Genomic DNA, 20,060 nt, shown 5'->3' with positions numbered 1-20,060 from the left:
TTAGTACAACGTTAATCTTGTCGAGCTTTTTAACACATTGAGCTGATTGAAGGGGCGTGCCGAAGTAACGACATCACAACTGTTTAAAAAGGAACCTTATTCGTGGTTGCTTATCAAGTTGATCGTTTTAATTCAAGTATAAATATATCGAGTAATGAAACTCGGAATGACAACATTTACCATTTTTAGGCCTTTTCCTCGCTTCCTAAAGTTCACGTCACTATGAAGCATGGAACTCCAAACCAAATGCAGGACGCCATGAATGTTTGGATCGAGCACGTTTCAACAACTCGGTTTGAAGTTTGTTTGCAAGAATGGAGGAAATTTGATGGACCGCATAGCAATCTATCTGTGGTTAGTAAAAATTCTGTTCTCTTTTTTACTGGAGTTAGACACTATGCACAACATTCGGATGTGGAAGCAATTTCATGAATGACAAATATTGGCGGTTGAATTATAAGGAATTATAAATTTTCCTCTCTTACACTTAGGAATCATGAGTGCTGAAGGTTAGATGGTTCCACTTCAACCTCAGACACTCTACATTGCATACATAAGCTGGCATCCAGTTGAGTTTATACTTCAACAGAATGATATATTACGACTATACTTGTTATCTTTATTACAATTATTTATCTATTTATAATTGTTTTTCTCAATTTGATCTTCAGAGCTGGATGGCGTACCAAGGTGACTATCCATCATCATGGCAAGTGAAAGTATCGTCAGAGGTCATGTTCTCTGAGAATGATGGACTAACTTTTGAAACCAATTTTGCCCTGTGCAAGGTATGGGTTATATTCATTCTTATCACACAAGTTTTCGTGAAAATAAAAAGAAAATTGTTCTAAAGCTTCCATTAGGGTTCATTGAGTATGTTTGGTGGCAGCTTTGATATAAAAAGGCAACACGAACACGATCAAGAAAAGTAAGAGTAAAGAGAGAAAAAGTAGAAGAAGGAGAAGAAGAGAAGATAAGAAGAAGAGAGAAAAGGAATAAGGGAAAAAGAGAAGAAGAGAAGCAAAGAAGAAGAGAGGAGTGTGTGCTTGAAAGGGGAAGTTAACAATGACTCGGTACTGATTTACTGATAATGCTTACCACTTTAACATTTTTGTGATCTATTCCTTCAGAATGTGCGCTTTCCAAGTCCATACTACGCCCCACCATTAGTACTCGCTACTGCTTTCAATTGTAACTCAAACAATGCTGACCCAGTGTGTACACAGGAAACTCCTCTGAGTGTCTGGTTGGAGGTATAATATCCAATAAATTTCAGGACAGTTACATGTACCGTCACTCTAAGTACTGGTAGACTTTCAAAGTTAAGAGGTAGTGGATAAGTATTTTCGTCGGATAAAGCAAGATGTGCTTTTCTACCGCATTGGCACACAAAAATGGCAAAGAAAAAAACACGTGAACGATATTTATGACCTCAAATACACAAATATGGATTTCTATGTCTGTGCAGGTATCGTTTTTAATTATCAAAAGAGGGGAATTCCGTTTTCTTGTCAGGTCTACGCTTAAAGTCGTATTCTTGATTTCGAAGGTCACATAGCAAGTAGATTTCGAAATTACGCAAATCTATCGTAATTCCTCTTTTTCTCTTTGTCAACAAAAGTGGTAGAGAAATAGTTTCCTTCGTGAGCACAAGACCCCCGCTGATTTTTAAATATACTTTATTTCAATTACCTATGTATTTACTTCTCTCTTCTTCATTTATCCATCATACATGTACCTATTCGCTTCTTTACTAAACTCTAAATTTCCCTTTATAAGGAGGTGACGACCTTCCACTTTCGCGTATGCATAATAGATGACACTGGTTATGGTGGCCCACGACGCAATGTGACTGTAAATTACTTGGTCATCGGAGGTAACCTCAAGTATTTAACATTTCGTTCATGACCCTAAATCAATTAACTGATTCTCCAACGAAGATCAGTCTCTCCTTTTTGTTTTTGTTTTTGCTATCTTAATTTTGTTTTCATCAACATACATATTTTTCTTTTAGATCTTCATCCTTGCATAGATATAGAGTGCGAGAAATTTGCTCATTGTGTGGCAATATCTCCACACGAATACACTTGCCAATGTAACACAAGCTGCCCTTCTTATGAAGAACAGGTCTGTGCTTCTAATGGCAGAACATTCTCCAACTTGTGCCTTCTAAATAAAGAAATATGTGATACAGATGCAAACTTTACCATCTATCATCCAGGAAGCTGCACAGGTATCTCTTTAGTTGCCACTTCATATTCTTGATGCGAATGATGCACCAAAAAAAGACTTTCATGCATATAGTTGATGGGAGCATGGGGACGAGTAGCCTCGATTACCAGCCGCTGTTAAGGAATGTGAGCCCGTGCTCCTTCCCCCCGAACCCCCCTCTTCTCGAGAGGAGTGAAGACCGGACACGAGAAAGCCTCGCAAATCGAGCCTAGAGGACGATGGTAGCGGGGATTTTCAAACGATAAGAAATTTTGGCGAAGACTGGGCGATTATTTTATGAAAATACCTCTATTTTCTCGGTTTCAAACTTACCATACAATTCACTTACCAGCTTTAACATTTTCGTTGTAGGTTTTCCGTTTCAGACAGGGAGACACAAATTCCAGAACATTCCAATTTGGGCAGAGGATCAGTGCGAGACTTTTAACTTTCAACGGTTCGTGTTCTACCCACACAGTAAAATACACGTGCAACTCACAGTTAACCATGTCAATTATTCGGATGCTTCTTTTGTTCACGAAGCTGTTACAGCTTGGGTTGAAAGCGTTAACACCACTCAGTTTACAGCCTGTGTCACTCGAGCAGGAAGAAATGACTACCCTGCAGACAGTTTTGCTTCGGTTGATTGGATTGCATATCAAGGTGCTCCCACAGGAGGAATTTCTGGTGAAGAATTATTTCCCACTTGGTGGACTGGGACTATTTGTCGAACAGTTACTATTCCCAGCGTAAGCATCTTATCAAACTTTTTTTTCTGGTTGCTATTTCTATTCCATTGATCTAAGGATTAGCGTTGGACCCCAAAGAAGCCCCACATTGCCTTATCAATAGTATGAAGATTGTTTTGTTAGAAAATAAACACGAGAAGTGGAAACTTCATTTTGTAAGAATCAGTAGTACCAATTTGCATTAGTGTAAGGCTAATCCCTGAGAGATTGAAAGATAAAAATAAAAATAGGAAAATGAGGGGAAGGGGGTGGTTAATTGAAAATCTCACACACATATACTAGTGGCCTCGATATTTGAGATCATATTGATTCTGCTCTTCTTACTGATGCTGTTTACTTATGCTTACGCATTATATAATACAAAGGTAATGTATTTTCCTGTGGGAAACAGTTTGTTTTGTTTTCCCGAGGGACCATACATTAAGTGCTTTGCTATATATTTAGACTTTCCCTTAAACAATCATGTGGCAAAAACAAACAAACGACTGTTGTATTCGACGCGCAGGCAACTGCGCAATGGTATCCCGGTCGGGATACATTTGAATTTAATTAGGGGCACGTCACCAAGAATTAACCAATCCCAGTGCTCGTTTTGTTGGGTGAAAGTCTAGGTATATAACAATATTACTCGTTCTGGCACCCAAGCAAGTCACAGAAAGAGTGTACTGATCACTACCTCAGTCAACGTGTGTTTAATCTAGTTTTGCAATTTGCATCTCAGGGAACATATTCCAATCCACCAACTGTATTTGTGACAGCTAAACACCACAGGAAGGGTCTGAAGCATGATGCTGCGAGTGTTTGGCTCGAAGACGTATCAGCAGCCTCCTTCAAAATCTGCTTGAGGGAGCTTCAAAACTTCGCTGGTGTTCATGAAGAAATTTCAGTTGTAAGTTTTATCAAATCTGGCGACACGATTATCTTATCTAACAAGTTAACCTAATTCACTATATGTGTATATATATATATATCTATATATATGAGTATAATATATTTTATTTGGAACTGCAGTTCCATATACAATGGTAATTGGTAATTGGCCTTTTTTCCATCATCATCCATTTTTCTGATGTTTTCATCGTAGGACTGGTTAACATTTGATCGCCCTCCGGAACCTCTGATTACAGAGCATAATGATGAATATTTCCCAAATAACGGGCCACCTCCAAGGAGTCATAACTTTGCCTTCTGTCAGGTTAGCTCTGGCAACTGTCATCACTTATCTTTAAATGGCCGCTTAGGAAGTAAAGATAAGCTCAATTTAAAAGTAATTTAAATTTTTTTTCTCCTGTCTGTGAAAGAAAATACGCTTGTCACTTTTCAGGACATGGAATTTACTCAGAACTACACCAAACCGCCGATAGTTCTGCTTACTGCAAAACATTCTACCAGTGGACAAGACTCTGCCGCTGCAGAATGCAATGGAATCGAAAGTTGGGTAGAGGTAGGGCTATGGCCATTTCATAAAGATTGAAGAATTTCTACAGCAGATTTCTGTATTACCTTACGTTTATTATCATTATTTTGATTTTAAGTTTTTTCTTTGCAGTTTGTAACCAACACAAGTTTTAGAGTGTGTGTCAAAGAACTTTTCATTCAACGCTTTGATCCTCTTACCGTATCGTACGCAGTGTTGCCAGGTAATGGAGTTTTGGCAAATTTTGTAAAATAATAAATATAACTTTGCTCTCATGTTCAAATAATTAAAGTTTCATAGGAAGTTTCTGACGTCTGTTTTCATTGTTGTCTGGGAGGGAACACCCTCGCCTTTCTGCTGTTAAATTGATTTGGACTTAAGTTAGCGCATGTCTAACTACAAGTAATTTAGTTTTAACAACTGAGTTGAAAACGTAAATTGGCCACCGTAAAGGGCGAAGAAAACTGACATTTGAAGCGTTAGCCCTTCGTCAGAGCGATTGATTTCGATAGCTCTGACGAAGGGCTGACGTTCCAAACGTCAGCTTTTTTCGCCCTTTACTGTGGTCAATTTACGCTTTCAACTCAGTTGTTAACACTAAATTACCTGCTATACTGTCTCACAGACGCAGCACCACAGTTTCTTTAGAAACTTATCCCCTTTATTCATTTAACTAAGAGGTTGTCCTTTATTTTGTGCTTTTTATATGATATTTCTTGTTTGAAAAGCGATAAAAATAGTTCGATCCTTGTTAAGCTTGTGTAACTTTCATAGATAAGCTCAAGCCTGAAAGCTGACCTCGACCTAGTCGCCCTTTCTGACTTTCATTCAAATTTATCAGGGAGCAGGGATGTTTAGTTAAGGCGATGATATAACGAGCACGTAGGATAACAAATCTGCAACTTATTGCACCGCGTCACCAACGAACGGATTGTTCCTATAGTAAGCAATGTAAACGTATTTCCATCTCGTAAGTAGCACGTTTTCCTATTTAAATGGTTTAATTCATCTAAAAAAAGAGTTAGCTGTAATACCTCCACTAGCGCGATTTTCGCTCAGGAGCTCAGCATCTAATTTCAAGTCGGTGGCTTGTAAAAGTCTGTCGACGATAGCTGCACTCCTCAAAACATGAAAATGTAATTCATTTTATTGGCAAAGTCTTTTAAACCAAATTTTTGATTGCGTGTGGATATATGAAAGAAAAACAGAGGTAGCCTTCAATTAAATCGGTACAGTAATAATGTTCATCTTATTTTGTTCACTTAATTTTAGAAGACATATGTCAGGACGATTGGACGTATTACAATGGGTATTGCTATAGAAAAGTCTTGTCTTGTGACTCGTGGGAAAATAGTCAGGAGACATGTGCTTCCCTGGACGCAAATCTTCCCAGCATACACAGCCAAGAAGAAAACGTATTTGTTCAAAGTCTACACGGCAGTAAACAATCGTGGCTGGGTCTGTCTGATAATTTCACCGAAGGTTCGTTCGTCTGGAGCGATGAGACCCCTTTAGACTTCCATTACTGGGCAGAAGGACAACCAAACAATTTGCACAACCAAGACTGTGTTCACACTCTTGGTTTCTTTAATGAGTTTACTTGGAATGACGTAAATTGTACAGACTGCCACGGATTCACTTGTAAGAGAGGTTGGTGTTAACAGGATCAAAAGCCCCCCGCTATATCCCGGTGGGTGCTTGAGACATAGCCCTCAATCCCTCGTAAACAAAAAACCGGTATAAACGGGGTTACAAAAAGATCTAAAGTTACCATTTTTACTCGATGGAAAGTGATATTGTGCAAATACGGTATATTATTTAATAGACTGAGCAGAATTACCTTTTTGTCCAAAATATGTAAAACATATATACTTATTGAAAATCATATATGTGATCTGCGGGTAAGAAACGACTATGGAAGCGATCCTCGCAGTTATGAACACAACTTAAGTTGTAGTGAAAACAAGGCCTGAAAAAAAATTTAGGCCTGTGCGTTTCAGACCTTATTATCACTACTACTACTTCTACTACTACTACTACTACTACTACTACTACTACTACTACTACTACTACTACTACTGCTACTACTACTATTTAAGTAGTGTTCATAACTGCGAGGATCGTTTCCATATTCATATATAGTTATTGTTCATAGATGCATTGCTTTCGATTACTATCTTGCCTCCTCGTCAACATAAGGCTACTTAAACTGGAGTTACTATTATTATGATCATTGCTATTATTATTACCTCTTTTAATTCCAGATTACAATGAGTGCCAATATTTCGCTGACTCCTGTCCAGCAGGTGCGACTTGCGTGAACAGGTATGGTTCCTTCACTTGTGTATGCCCCACTGGATATACCTTCGAAGAGGGAGACTGTCTAGGTTTGTACTCTTTTCTGTATTGGTCGTTAAAACACTAGACTTCGCGTATTTCACTACCACTCTTTTGGGGTACTAAGTAGGGAAATGTTATGGGAGGGGAGTCTAAGTTTTCCATCCCCCAGAATGGTAAAATAAAGTAAAACTTAGGGCTTCTACTAGTTTTCAACACGAGTTCTTGCTGTAGCGGTTGGGATGAATAAAATGGGCATAATTTGAGTTATGGTAAATACTACTTCAAGCATCATAAATACACTTTGAGAACATCTTGGTTGAAATGCCGATGCAAAATTAATAAATTTTATTTATCATACAAATTACCGTGTTATACGAGGATTCCTAGTGCTGAGAAAAGCTGTGACAACACAGGTGAAAAAATGTTGTATTTTTTTACGTGTGTTTGATATCGTCAATCAGCTGCTGACACGTCACTCCCCCTTCGCGCCACTCGCCAAGATATAAGAGTGAACGACGGAGCCTTCATTATTCTCAATCTAAGTTCGTTTGCATTGTCAGAATTTTTTCAGATTATGGCTGCTAAAACACTGAAAAATCCGTATCGCTTACAGATAGTAACGTTCAAACTTTGCTAAAAGGGGAAACAAACCAAAATATGGAAAGAAAAACCGAAAATTACGTATTCAGTCGCTTTGGTAATGGCATTTCTCGCGCCTAAGGACAAAAATCGACAATTGGAAGATTTGCCACAGGCCAATTTTGGCCGTGTACCTGAAAGATTTCTTCTGTCGGTAAGGACCAATTCACTAACTGAGAATTTTGTGCATTGAAAATTACGCCCATTGTTTGGTTTTGTATTGTTTCAACGCATTTTTCATCTGCCAATGCTCTTTACGATTTTTATTCAGGGATTTTCGATTCTTTTATTTTCATTCATTAATAAAGATAACTTCTCTTGTTAAGAAAGAGCTATTATTGTGTTAATATGATCAACAAAATAATACATGGTTGCTTGCAGATATGAAATTTCTCTTCTCGCGTGCAACTCGACATCTGACTCGTTCGCAGCGCTCACTCGTGAGCTATGGAGTTGAATACTCAAAGAGAAATTCCATATCTACGCACGCCCACGTATTATTCCCTATATCAGTTAAAGTGCATTTGGCTTCGCTTGTCGCTGTGTTTCTGTAACTTATCTAAATTGTTTCAAACAGATGTAGACGAGTGTCAGTCAGGTTTGTTTTCCTGCCATGCGCAAGCCCAATGTGTGAATACTCAAGGATCGTACGAATGTAGATGCTTACCTGGTTATGCAGGGGATGGCATTCTTACATGTGCAGGTAGGAGGAGAACAAAACGAGTCATAAGAACGACTTAACAATCTTCAACACGCTGTGGCTGAATTCTGAAAGTGTTAGCTCAGATATACAAAATAAGGTCAGACGTAACTTACACTGATAAGTGAAAAAGCCTACAGTCGGTATAAGAGAGGTGTAAATTCCTTGTAAAAGGTTGGTGAAATGGTGCTTGGCATTTGATACTTTATCCTTTTAAAATATGACTAAACTTGACATATGATTCGCGATAATCTTCGTTTTACAGACGTGGACGAGTGTCAGTCAGGATCTCATTCCTGTCATGCACAAGCTCAGTGCGTGAACATACAAGGCTCCTACGAATGTAGATGTTTATCCGGATATTTGGGGGATGGTCGTGCCACATGTGCCGGTAATTTTGAGATAAATCATGCTAGAACGCATCACACTACTGTATTCTGTAGCCGTCGTCACAGACTAGAAATAACGAGCTTTGACAGCCTTTCGTCAATAGATACCCCTCCTTTAATGATAACTTCTAAAACCTGATCAGAGAGCGCGGTCATTCTGAGCAGCTGCTTTGGGAAATACCACGTTCAAACTGATGGGGTGGCATTTCTTATATAAGCTGTCAAAAACGCTTTCAATGAAAGCATCTGAATCCTTCTCAGTCACCTCCAAATCAGGGGTGCTTGAGTGAGAGGAGACAAAGAAAGGAAAAACATCAACAACAACAAAACCAACACAAATCATTAACAAAACAAGAAACAGTCGAACAAGATAACAACAAAACTGCAAAAAGGGTAATGACAGCTAAAAATAAAGAAAAGAAACAAACCAAGACATAATTCATTTGAAAATGAAGGTACTCGTGCTGTTTTTGTTTACGGAAATCCAACCTTGCCATATAAAAGACGAGGTAGACTTCCCTTTCTTTTCTTTAAAAAAAAGACAACAACAGCACAAAAGAAAACAGCATTCCAAGTGAAATAGGAAAGAACGCGATGGACAAAGAAGGAGAAAGGGGAAACGGGATTGTTTAATTTAATGTAGCTAGAAACTAAATTATATGGATTTTATCTTGAACAGACATAAACGAGTGTCGACTTGGATCATACTCCTGTCATTCAAATGCCAGGTGCATCAATACACAAGGCTCTTACGATTGTGAATGTGTACGTGGATATTCAGGAGATGGTCTATACACATGCTCAGGTATATTTATAAATACTTTTACAGTCAGTCAAATTTGAGTAGTACTACGCTAGAGTAGGTTAACATACATTACGATGTAGACTCGTTTCATCAGATTTTGGCTATTTGTCCCCATTCCTGCCAGCAAAACATGTATAGTTAAAACGGGTTTAGCTAAATGAAAATCAGAAACACTGAAAAACTGAATTTCCCATTGGTTTTAAATAGTCTCTAACTTGTATATTTGAAGTCGACATCATCGGTTTTAGGCAGCTTCTTTAATGAAGAAAATAAATTCAAAACCGTGTTTAACAAAACAGCTTTAAAACATTTTTGAGCTTAAATTTGGTATGAATGGGGTATAAGTCTTATCTCTTGTTTTCTGACTTCGTTGTTAAAGATATATCTAGAAATGCATGCAGTGACGGAAATGGTTGCATGAAATGGCAAAAAATTCGTCAAAATCGTCAAATCTGCCGGGCTGATTTCGCTTTGACGAAATTGACTGAAACTCGTAGAAATCGTCAACTAGGGCGATTAGGTCATGACAGGACGGAAAAACGCGTGGACTGTAAGTACCTACCGTTGTCCCATACAAAGTCTTAGAAAACTTTTCTAAGGCTTTGTATGGAACAACGGCAGGTACTTACAGTGCATGCATTATCCGTCCTGTCATGAGGACTTAATCATTAGAAACATGAAATTTAAATTTAAATCTAACCTCGACAGATTCAAACGAATGTAGAACGGGATCACATTCTTGCGCTTCAAACGCCGATTGTGTTAATACAATCGGCTCGTACGACTGTGAGTGTGAGCATGGATTTCAAGGGAATGGTTGGTATTGTTCAGGTAAGATGTGGAATATAAATTACATGTTTAAGAACCAGGCCGACGGAAATTTTTAACTTCTATCACTATTCGCTGAATTCAATGCTCTCATTTACTGTAAGACAACATTTCACCACGCTCTTCAATTCCTGTATTCACCAGATACCTGTCCACAAAGACGGCTTTCTTCAAGTGGACTTAATTTATTTTTCTGCAATTAGCTGCAAAAATTGCAGACCCTATGCTTCACCTACTGAAATATTAGCTTTTTTCTACATGGAACAAAAACTGCTACTGTTCTGCCCTTGGCAACTAAGCGATGCCTACAAGGAAAAACTCCTAATACTTCGATAGAAATTTAGGTAGAACGTTAGCCAAGCTAACACAATAACTCAGCACTGCTACCGCTAAACATTGTAGGAAAAGTGCAGAAACGCACACTCACGCTAAGAAAGACACTAATTACTCTAGAAAGATTGTTTTTGTGAGTGATGAGGTCGGACAAGTACTGATCCTTTTACAGATGTGGACGAGTGTCAAACGGGATCATATTCATGCCTTTCAAACACTCAGTGTGTGAACACAATTGGCTCATATGACTGCAGGTGTTTGCCTGGATATCATAGGAATGGACGGGGTTATTGTCGTAGAGGTAGAAGTACAAAAATTCCTATCTGTCTATCTTTCTAGTTATCTATCTATCTATCTATCAATCTATGGGTGCGTTTCTTTGGGAGGATCCGGGTTAGAATTTGTGATCCAAGATCACACAGATTATGGTGCGTGAAAGGAACGGAGTTTTAGACGAGCACTCGGAGAAATCCAAAACGTGCGTTCTTTTAAGACGTGGGTTATTGAGCTCTTCGCTGAACGGCTCGTCTAACTGCATGGGCTTTTAGCGCGCACAATTTTTCTAATTAGCACTATTCATTAGAGGAACATTTTTTCGTGGTAAACTCAAACGTTGGAATTAAAAAAGAAACAAGTATTGATTACGATATGGATACTTGGGAACCCTGAATGCCTGCGATCAGTGGCCGATCGATTTAACATTACAAAATCGATTTTATTTCGTGTTTATCGCAGAATTTGTGGAGCGATTGCCAACAATCTTTCCGGTCACTCGTTTCCGGTCATGAATTACCCACTAGTTTGAAATTGAGCACCGCTGGGCAAATTGATTAATTTCGGATCCTTCGCCCAAAGGAACGCGTTGGATCAATGATCCGTCTTTAGATCACGCAGATCCGTGATCCGATGAATCCTTGTCTAGAGTGGATTTGATAGATCACTGATCTGAAAAAGGATTTGCTCGAAAGGAACGCCATAGATCAGAAATCCTGATCCGAATTCTCCCAAGGGAACGCACCCTCTTTCTCCATGTATATATCTAACAAGACGTCATCTATACATTTAATAGTCTATACAGAGATCTTGTAGTTCTTGTGACGATCAAAACTGTGGGGGAACACTTGATATTTTCTCCGGAAGCACTGTAGACTCGATTAGCTGTAGGTGTTCATAAATGAGCCTGCAGTCATCTCATCGACCGGCTAAGCGCTTAGACCTTCACATTGTTGATCTGTATCAATTAGATTTGTCGGCTCGGATTGTACGGAAATTTTTCGTTTACGCTTTCGCGGTTGTCCTTCGGGAAAAAATTCGCTCAAATATCAAAATTCCTCGACACACTTTCATGTGCCATTATTCCTGGAGTTTTTTTGGGGAAATTTGACGAAAGTCGGTCAAAACTATATAAACAATAAATTCGCTCAGAGTGATAGAATTCTTCCTAAAATCGCAAACAACTCGCGCCATGCGTGGAGATAATCTCGCCTCCTGAAACCGCAAATTAATAGGACAATGGGACCTGATGGCGTCAATGACGATGGATCAATATTTTCCGGGAAAAGTAACCCATTGCAGACCCATTTTTTATCTCGATTGCTCAGTGGAGCATTGAGCAGGACGACACAATAATGGGCAAAGTTAAGAAAGGCAAAGGGAAAACCCACGGCAAAAATGCAAAAAACCACAAAATGTGCAGAGGGGCAAGACAACGAATCGACAGACAGCTTTCAAAATTACAGTTCGAGGCGACTTTTAATGTTTGTGTATAAGGCTGGTACTAGTATAAAGAAAAGGGACTTCCTTTTTAACATTATGTGTGGCAAATTTCGGTTTGACGGCCAGCACAGAGCTCTGCCAGTACTGGTCGCTGTCACGAAGAAATTTTTTTCTTTTCTTGGCAGAATGGTACTCTTTCTTTCTTTCTTTCTTCTTTGGTTCAAATTTCTTTTTCATTTTTTTTTTTCACCAAGGACTTTCTTCCGCTTTTGATTTTCCCATGGGCAAGAGCTTCTACGTGTGAATTTTGTAAAGTGCATGCTGTAAAAAAAAATATGGAAATTACATGAAAGAGGAGCCCCATCATAAGCGTTTGCCGTCAAATCAAAGGAAAATCGATGTTTACGGCCTCTGAAGGTTGGAAGTAACCCTTCAGAGTAGAAGTTTCGCATACCAGCTCGAATATGTGTCAATTAAGGCACTTTGTGGGAGATATGTTTTCTGGTTTGTTTTCAACTCGGCATAAAATTTTCGCGTAATTCCACTCAGCTTAACAAGGCTTATAAAGTGAAGATAACAGTTTTATTTTTCCGCTTCTCTAGCTATTGATTAAACTTCTTCAAAACCCAAGAGGTCTATTTTTTGTATTTTTTTTTTTTGTTCGGTTGTGTTTTTTCTTTTTTAGCGGAGTAAGCCTCTGACTTCTTCCCCTGGCTATGAAGATTGAGAATTTTCAACTCTAACAAGCTCTTATGGGTTTTTAAAGATATCGTGCACCCTTATTTATTTAATTCCTTCTGTGTTTAACTTTATAACCTTGGTAATTAGTGGTTCGAAACAAGCAATTCTACACATACATAAATAAATGCCTTTTAGACTACCAAAGGTATCTTTAATTCAGGTATTATATTAAATTTATCATAACACAACAGAGGACGCACCCATCCGTTTAGTGGGCGGAGGACTTGATAACTACGGCCGCGTAGAAATTTACCACAACGGGCGGTGGGGTACAGTTTGCGATGATCACTGGACAATGAACGAAGCCAACGTGGTTTGTCGTCAACTTGGTTATCCTGGTGCGCGCCAGGCTCTTCGCAGCGCTGCATACGGTGAGGGGTCTGGTCCAATCTGGATGGATGATGTTCGCTGCCAAGGTAGAGAGGCATTTTTATCTCATTGCAGAAGCAATGATTGGGAAAACCATAACTGTAACCATAGAGAGGATGCTAGTGTGAAGTGTATAGCACTCTCACCCCCTTTACCTTTACCACCTCCACCTTTACCTTAGGCTACTCGAGCTCACTTAGGTAATACGATCCATGAAACGCGGAGAAAAAAAAAGGCTGTCTCATGCAGACACATCTTCAAATAAAAACTACGCAAGTTTCGCCTTTCTTTTGCTGTATTCCAGTATTCTAATCCCTCCTTGCCTTACCTTACATATCCCACTATCCTTTGCAAATTTTTCACACTGTCAATTTGGAGAGTTGCGGAAAAAATTAGCCGGAGAGTTGAATTTTTTTTGTAACTTTCGTGTGTATCAAAGGTTATCATTCTTCTGATTTTGATTCTGATTTTGATCCCCTTTAAAGAAGCTTACGTGAAAAGAGTTTCAAATTTAAGACGGCGAGGAGGCAGAATCCAAGCGAGTAATGGGCTTCTGGGTGTGTAACACATGATTGGGCTGCACAAATCCTATATGTGTCAGCCATTTTGCATGGCTGAAACATATAACTTGGTACAGGAGAAAACTTACTTTTTTTTAGTGTTTTCCTTGTAGTGAATATCAGTAACGTCGACGGTAGCGGTATATTAGCACAAAGAGACGTTATCTCGTAGTTTTGCTTTACATTCTTACTGCGAATGAGCTACCCAGTGATTAGCTTACTCAGTCACATTAGTCACGTTAAGCAAATATAGGCTTTAAGCGTGCATATTGAGTAAATCGTTAATTTCACTTATGTATAGTGATATTATGTACTACTAGACTATGTGGAAGGGCCAGACGGGAAAATATTTGGCTCGAGGCCATGATCTTGCCAAGGACTAATCGCAGTGAGGTACATGCGTCATGACCGAGAGCCAAATATTTTCCCCACAAACTCGACAAAACTAAGTCGATAAGCATTTCATTATATGGCTACCAAGTCTTATAATATTAAAATTAGGTTTGAATCTACAGAGCAGAGGAACATGAAAGTAACCCCCACTGCTCTGAGTGCAGAAAAGCCGATATCGATATTACGCCAATGATTTTGATTCCTTTCTTTTTGCAACTTTCGATGTTGTAACTTATCTGTTGTAGAGCTGATCTAATAAAATGAAGATATCCTCAGCTCATCAAGCGTAGACATGCTGTACAAGTGGAGCAACACTTAGTTTTATTCTAGTTTTCTTTCCCCTTCTTAGAATTCCTCAAAGTTACATGAAGAATATAGCGACCGGTTTTAGGGGGGGAGGGTCAAAGGATTTAAGTTATGTCACGATAAAATTTACCTGATTTCCCCCCCCCCCAAGCCTCTGAATCATTCTTATGATCCCCTCATTGGCAGTTTATTGCTATTCAATTTCCTAAAGTGCCCCCTTTATATTCTGTTGGTGACGACTGATCCCTTTGGTCCCCTTTAAAATCGTGTATCCCCTTCCCCCTAAAAAGGAAAAACCTTTCGACTCCTCCCCCCGTCGATTACGACTTACTGATCCTTTATGTAAAAAAAGTCAGGGGAAGGGGGTATTCACGTAATTTGCTCCTTACAGTAGTAAGAGGGCGGTTTTTTGTTTGTTTTTTTTTTTAAATAACAAATATGGGGACTGTCACTCATGAACTTCGTATTGGGCCTCGCCAGTAGCCCATTACTTGATTAAGTGATGGGCTCCTGGCCTCGCTCACCATAGAGTCTCTATGGCTTAGTGGTAAAGTATCGGAGCGCGGAATTTGAAGGTGTGAGGTTCGATTTCGCATGTGGGACTCAGAACTTTTTCTTTGTCCCACGCTCTTGACAAGACGAAAAAGATCTCTATTTCTTCACCGAGTTCAAAACTTACCATCTTTCATATAAACATGACACTATCGACATCGTTGATCCTAGCAGTATGCAGGACGTGTTATATGGACTTCGAAATAGACCTCACTCACCATAGAGTCTCTGTGGCTCAGTAGTAGAGCATGGGAGCGCGGAATCCGAAGGTTTGGGGTTTGATTCCTCACGGGGATTTAGAATTTTTGTCCCATGCTCGTGACAAGAGGAAAGACGCCTTTCTCTGTCACTATATTTTGCTTCAAAGAAATTGATTTCACATTTTTTACTTATTTGGTATAAATAACTTCTTGTATTGATCCATTTAGATGGTTATCGGCGAGATTCTTTCATATAAAATCGCTTCTTGTCTATTAAGGATAAGAGTGAAGCTTTTAAAGTTACTCACAACACAGGCTGAAACCTTTTTGGAACACCGAAAGAGAATCTGGAACGAACTGATTAGGACAAAATTAGCCCATCAGCTACCTTTTTAATTGTTGAGTTGGCTTATCATGCCCGAGAAGTAGGGCTCTTACTTGGTGAAGAAGACGCAGTGTACGTCATTCTATTGTTTTCATATTTCTTATTCCCGATTGTGATGACATGCTATTGTGACGTATACTGTGTCTTCTACACCTAGTAAGAGCCAGAAGTAACAACTGTCCAATCATTGATCATAATTGTTACAGCTCATCAAAAACAAACTCGTGAATTACTCACTAGTTTAACTTCATGAGTTTGAAATGTACTGAGGTAGTCTTACTTTCTATCTCAGAATTTTGCAAACAGTCGATCGCTATTAGGGACCTTTAATAATAAATAACAACAATAAAAACACCTATAGAGCACTATTGTCCACTAATTTCTTGAAGTGCTGTACAACAATGCTTAAACTACAAAATACAAAACCTAGAAGCTGTTACAATGAAATTAACTAAACTACACCGCTAAAAACTAGATATCATTAGCCAATTTAAATAAGTATGTCTTCAACTGCGTCTTGAACTGGTCAACAGAGGTAACGCTCCTGAGTTCAAGGTAATTGATTCCATAGCCTAGGAGCAACTACAGAAAAAGTTCTATCGCCATACGTCTTTAACCTGGATCTAGTCACAACCAAAAGATTCTGAGAACTAGAACGAAGTAAACGTGGATTGTTATGGTAATGTAAAAGTTCAGATAGATAAAGTTGATGCCGAGCCATTAAGGCACCTGCGCACTAAAAGCAATATTTTAAAATGTATGCGATAGTTTAAAGGTAGCCAGTGAAGTTTAAACGTGATATAAGTAATATGTGACCCTCCACGGGATTTCAGGGAATAAGGTGAACGCACACTTACGGTACACCAGCACGCTAAAACAAAAGAGCGAGATTTCAACACGTTAGCTGCTTATAAGTTACTTGCCTCATTAACTTCGCAGACATTGCCTTGCTTCGCACGGTACAAACAAAGGAACGTGTTAAGATCTTACTCGCAACTTCGCACGATATGACACGGTGACCGTGCCAATTTTAGGACAAGCTTCTTAAAGTTAAAGTTGCTTTCTATTTGTACAAGAAGTACGTCCTGAGCTTTAAGGCTTTTTAGCTCATCGATACGCCTGACCGATATACGATACTCAGTATCCAGTACAATAATTCGCCAAGCATAAAGGAATATCTCGACTTGTTGTCCATCATTTAAAAATGTGGTTGAGTTTTTTCCTTCATTTTCGAATTCCTCAAACTTTAAGCGTTATAGATTCCTCTGACTGTCGTCACCTAACCTGTTTGTAAATGCATTATTTTGGGCAGGTAAATGATTTTCTAGGTTGAGTTTTATGCCTTCTTTACTCTCTTTATAATTAGCAATGTTTACATGCTAGGATAAGCTAAAATCAAAATAACTCAGAACGCGGATTTGTTGAACAATGGCTAAACTCTGATCAATTAACCGACCCATAATGCTTTTAAATTACCAGATCGAGTTCAGTTGAGGAAAGTTCCGCACAGTTGTTTTGGCAATCGACGATGTCTTCATTTCAGTGGTAGAGCTGCATGGATCTGCATTATCTCCATGAGCACATCCACATGTTTTGGCCACCAAATGCGTGCACTTTCGATCCCTCAGATAAATCACACTCCGAAAAGTTAAAGTCAACATCGGAGTCAATTTCCTGATCAGTTTCGTCGCTGCTGTCAGAACTGTAGTCGTACAGTTGATCATCTTCCACAACTGCTGGTCTAGTGCTAAAATAATCTTCTGCTAGGGATTCTAAATCTTTTTCGTAGTTCAGAAAGTATGAGAATTCATGACTTTGAGATTGCATTTTGAAACTTGATAACGAACGGTTACGAGTTGTTTGCTTGTTCCTTTGTGCGTCCAAACGTTTTGTAGTGTAAATGACGTAAATATGGAAACCAAAAGCAAGTGAGTGCACGCACAGGGTCCAGAGGAGTTTGAAACTTTAAAGTTTGCTGAGTTTGCGAACTGAAAAACTCGTTAAATTCTTCGAAAATTTTAATTTTAATTATCCTCGCGTTACAGTTGCGTTACGTAAGGTATAGACCGCTGTGCTAAAGACTAAGAGCTCGTAAGATGCCATGATCGGCGAACAGTAAATGATTCCCGGCTTCGCTCGGAAAGCTTCGTTTTTCGCCGGCTACCTAGCGGTTATTTATTTTAAAAATGCCGGTTTACACAGAGTGACGAACAGCGACCGCGTAGGGGACATAGAGCCGGATATCTGCTGCAAAAGGATTCACAAAGATTCAGTACTACGCTCATTAACTTCGTGAAGCTACAGGGATTTATATATTACAAGGTTAGAACTAAGTTTTAAAAAGTAATTAATGTGTTCAAACTGAGCTCCTCTGGACCTTGTGAAACACGTCGTGCGGTCTGAATTCCTTGAGAAAATCCTGAGGGAAAGAGCCGTGATTTGCCGTGAATGTTTCCTTTTGTATTACAACTTTCGGATAGGACAGAAGATCTTCATTTTCGCCTATATTTTATAAGTAATACACTGTACAAACATCATTCTCAAAATAATTTACTAAGAAGCTGACAAACACAGGTAACAAAGTAAGCTGGATTGCACAAGATAAACTGGCGCGTTAAGGAACAAAGGAACTTGGCGTTTAAAAAAAAAAAACCAAAAAAATCTAGCGTGTTAGAGAAACAATGCTCTACCGTGTTAGCCAGATATGAACAATGGCTACAACACGCTTTCTAAAATCAATTGTTTTTATGCATATATCTGCACGGTCAGCGCGTCATGCCATTAGCGTGCGAGCTTGTCATAACGTGCCGTGTGCGTGCGTTCACCTCATTCTCTGAAATCCCGTAGAGGGTCACAAATGGTCAAACCTCTTAGTTAACGTAACAATGCGTGCAGCAGTATTTTGTATTAATCATAGCTTATTTAGTAGGTGTTTGGGAAGTCCATACAACAAGGAATTACAATTATCCAGTTTAAAGTTAATGAACGCAGGTAGTGCACGTAGTAGACACGGATTTTTTTTTAGATGTTCCGTTAGGTTAAGACAATTATCGATAGTAACCCTCAGATTCCGGGCAGAAGTTGAAGTTGGGTTGAATCTTTAGCAGTCAGCAACGTGGAGGAAAACGAAGATATGAAAAAAATAAATTATTATAGTTTTAGCTGGAATTTTTCGAATGCCTGGATGTTTCCATTTACAGACCCCGCAAATTTTGGTGATGTCACGTTGTTGTTTTTCTGAAGACGGCTGAGAAATGTACACAGTTTTAAAAGGCACGTGCTAAGATGTTATTCTACCCAGTAGAGCTTTTGTTTTGCCATGTCCTCGTTGCCGTCACCGTCATGTTTTGAGAACATTAGGAGAAGCTGAACATGATTAAACCAGTAGAAATTAATCTGAAACCGATGTCTGAGGATTTCAACTCAATCCACTAAAAAAGACTGTTTTGTCCTGACACTATTAAAACCTTGTTTCAGATAATTCTCAGGTTTCAGAAGTATATAGAATATAACAACTGATAAGTTGAATATCTTAAACCTGATTTATTTAAGCCCTTAATCGGACAGTTTCCTTGCTGTGAAATTATACAACAGCAAGTGACATTTTTTCAGACGACCTTTCCGCCACAAATCAAGATCAGTTTCAATTTCATCCGTGTAAATTTGAGAATGAGCGAAAACGTTGATATCCATGTTGTCTGCATTTTAACATTAACTTTTATTTAGCTCTAAAACTTCCAAAAGAGATTTACTTTTCAAAAGGAAGTGAAAAATAAATTAGCTCTGGAACACCAACAAATTAAGATACTTTCATGGAACGTGAAACTATAAGAGCGTTTCCAGAAATATCCTCCTACGATGCTCATTTCTCTATGAGAGGACTTTCTTAGGCGCCGCTTTTGTTTAAAAAGGTCCCTTAAATACAAGGGAAATCCACAGAGGGTTCATTTTACAAAGATAAAGGTTATGTAGCTGGATGTCATCGAGATTGATGTGAATCATGAAACCAGTGATGCAGCCATGACGTGTTACGGACCGAAAAAAAAAAGAAGCTACCTGAACGAGATATAGCTCTAAGTAAATGAGTCATTGAATACTGTGATAAAGGGAATCAGAATGTGCAACTAAAATCAAAACTTCCACTTCCCTGATGAAACTGAACTCTACTCTTAGAAAAGCACCCACATGCACATGAAACGATGCATACGAACAAACGTGAAAGTCAAATTAAAGTGGCTGTGGGCCACTGAACTCAGAAAATGAATTATGAAGGGTGAAATACCGAGGCGGTACTTACAATTTCGCTCATGGCGCTTTTCACATCGGTTTTGAAGTTTTGCATTTCTCTCTGAGTTCTCAAAGTCTGAACTTTGTTCTTGTAGCTGAAGTCTTGGTCAAATGGTAGCTAAGTTATACCTGTAAGCGAA

The 20,060-nt window shown here is 38.8% G+C and overlaps 1 protein-coding gene across 1 annotated transcript in view; it reads left to right on the top strand.

Moving 5' to 3' along the window:
- The window catches only part of LOC131783294 (uncharacterized), a 15,216-nt gene extending 820 nt beyond the window's left edge, over positions 1 to 14,396 (top strand). The window contains exons 2-19 of the mRNA XM_066166459.1: positions 190 to 354; positions 672 to 788; positions 1,131 to 1,253; positions 1,780 to 1,876; positions 2,015 to 2,233; positions 2,584 to 2,960; positions 3,682 to 3,849; positions 4,045 to 4,155; positions 4,285 to 4,404; positions 4,510 to 4,600; positions 5,650 to 6,027; positions 6,642 to 6,764; positions 7,934 to 8,059; positions 8,322 to 8,447; positions 9,125 to 9,250; positions 9,959 to 10,081; positions 10,584 to 10,712; positions 13,060 to 14,396. Coding sequence (XP_066022556.1) covers positions 190 to 354; positions 672 to 788; positions 1,131 to 1,253; positions 1,780 to 1,876; positions 2,015 to 2,233; positions 2,584 to 2,960; positions 3,682 to 3,849; positions 4,045 to 4,155; positions 4,285 to 4,404; positions 4,510 to 4,600; positions 5,650 to 6,027; positions 6,642 to 6,764; positions 7,934 to 8,059; positions 8,322 to 8,447; positions 9,125 to 9,250; positions 9,959 to 10,081; positions 10,584 to 10,712; positions 13,060 to 13,418 — 3,078 coding nt within the window. The 3' untranslated portion in view covers positions 13,419 to 14,396. The remainder of the gene's footprint in view (positions 1 to 189; positions 355 to 671; positions 789 to 1,130; positions 1,254 to 1,779; positions 1,877 to 2,014; positions 2,234 to 2,583; positions 2,961 to 3,681; positions 3,850 to 4,044; positions 4,156 to 4,284; positions 4,405 to 4,509; positions 4,601 to 5,649; positions 6,028 to 6,641; positions 6,765 to 7,933; positions 8,060 to 8,321; positions 8,448 to 9,124; positions 9,251 to 9,958; positions 10,082 to 10,583; positions 10,713 to 13,059) is intronic.
- Positions 14,397 to 20,060: the final 5,664 nt, after the last annotated feature.

Source organism: Pocillopora verrucosa, chromosome 5 (assembly GCF_036669915.1).
Source record: "Pocillopora verrucosa isolate sample1 chromosome 5, ASM3666991v2, whole genome shotgun sequence".
Lineage (NCBI taxonomy): Eukaryota > Metazoa > Cnidaria > Anthozoa > Scleractinia > Pocilloporidae > Pocillopora > Pocillopora verrucosa.
This window is presented reverse-complemented; position numbering and strand designations above follow the sequence as displayed.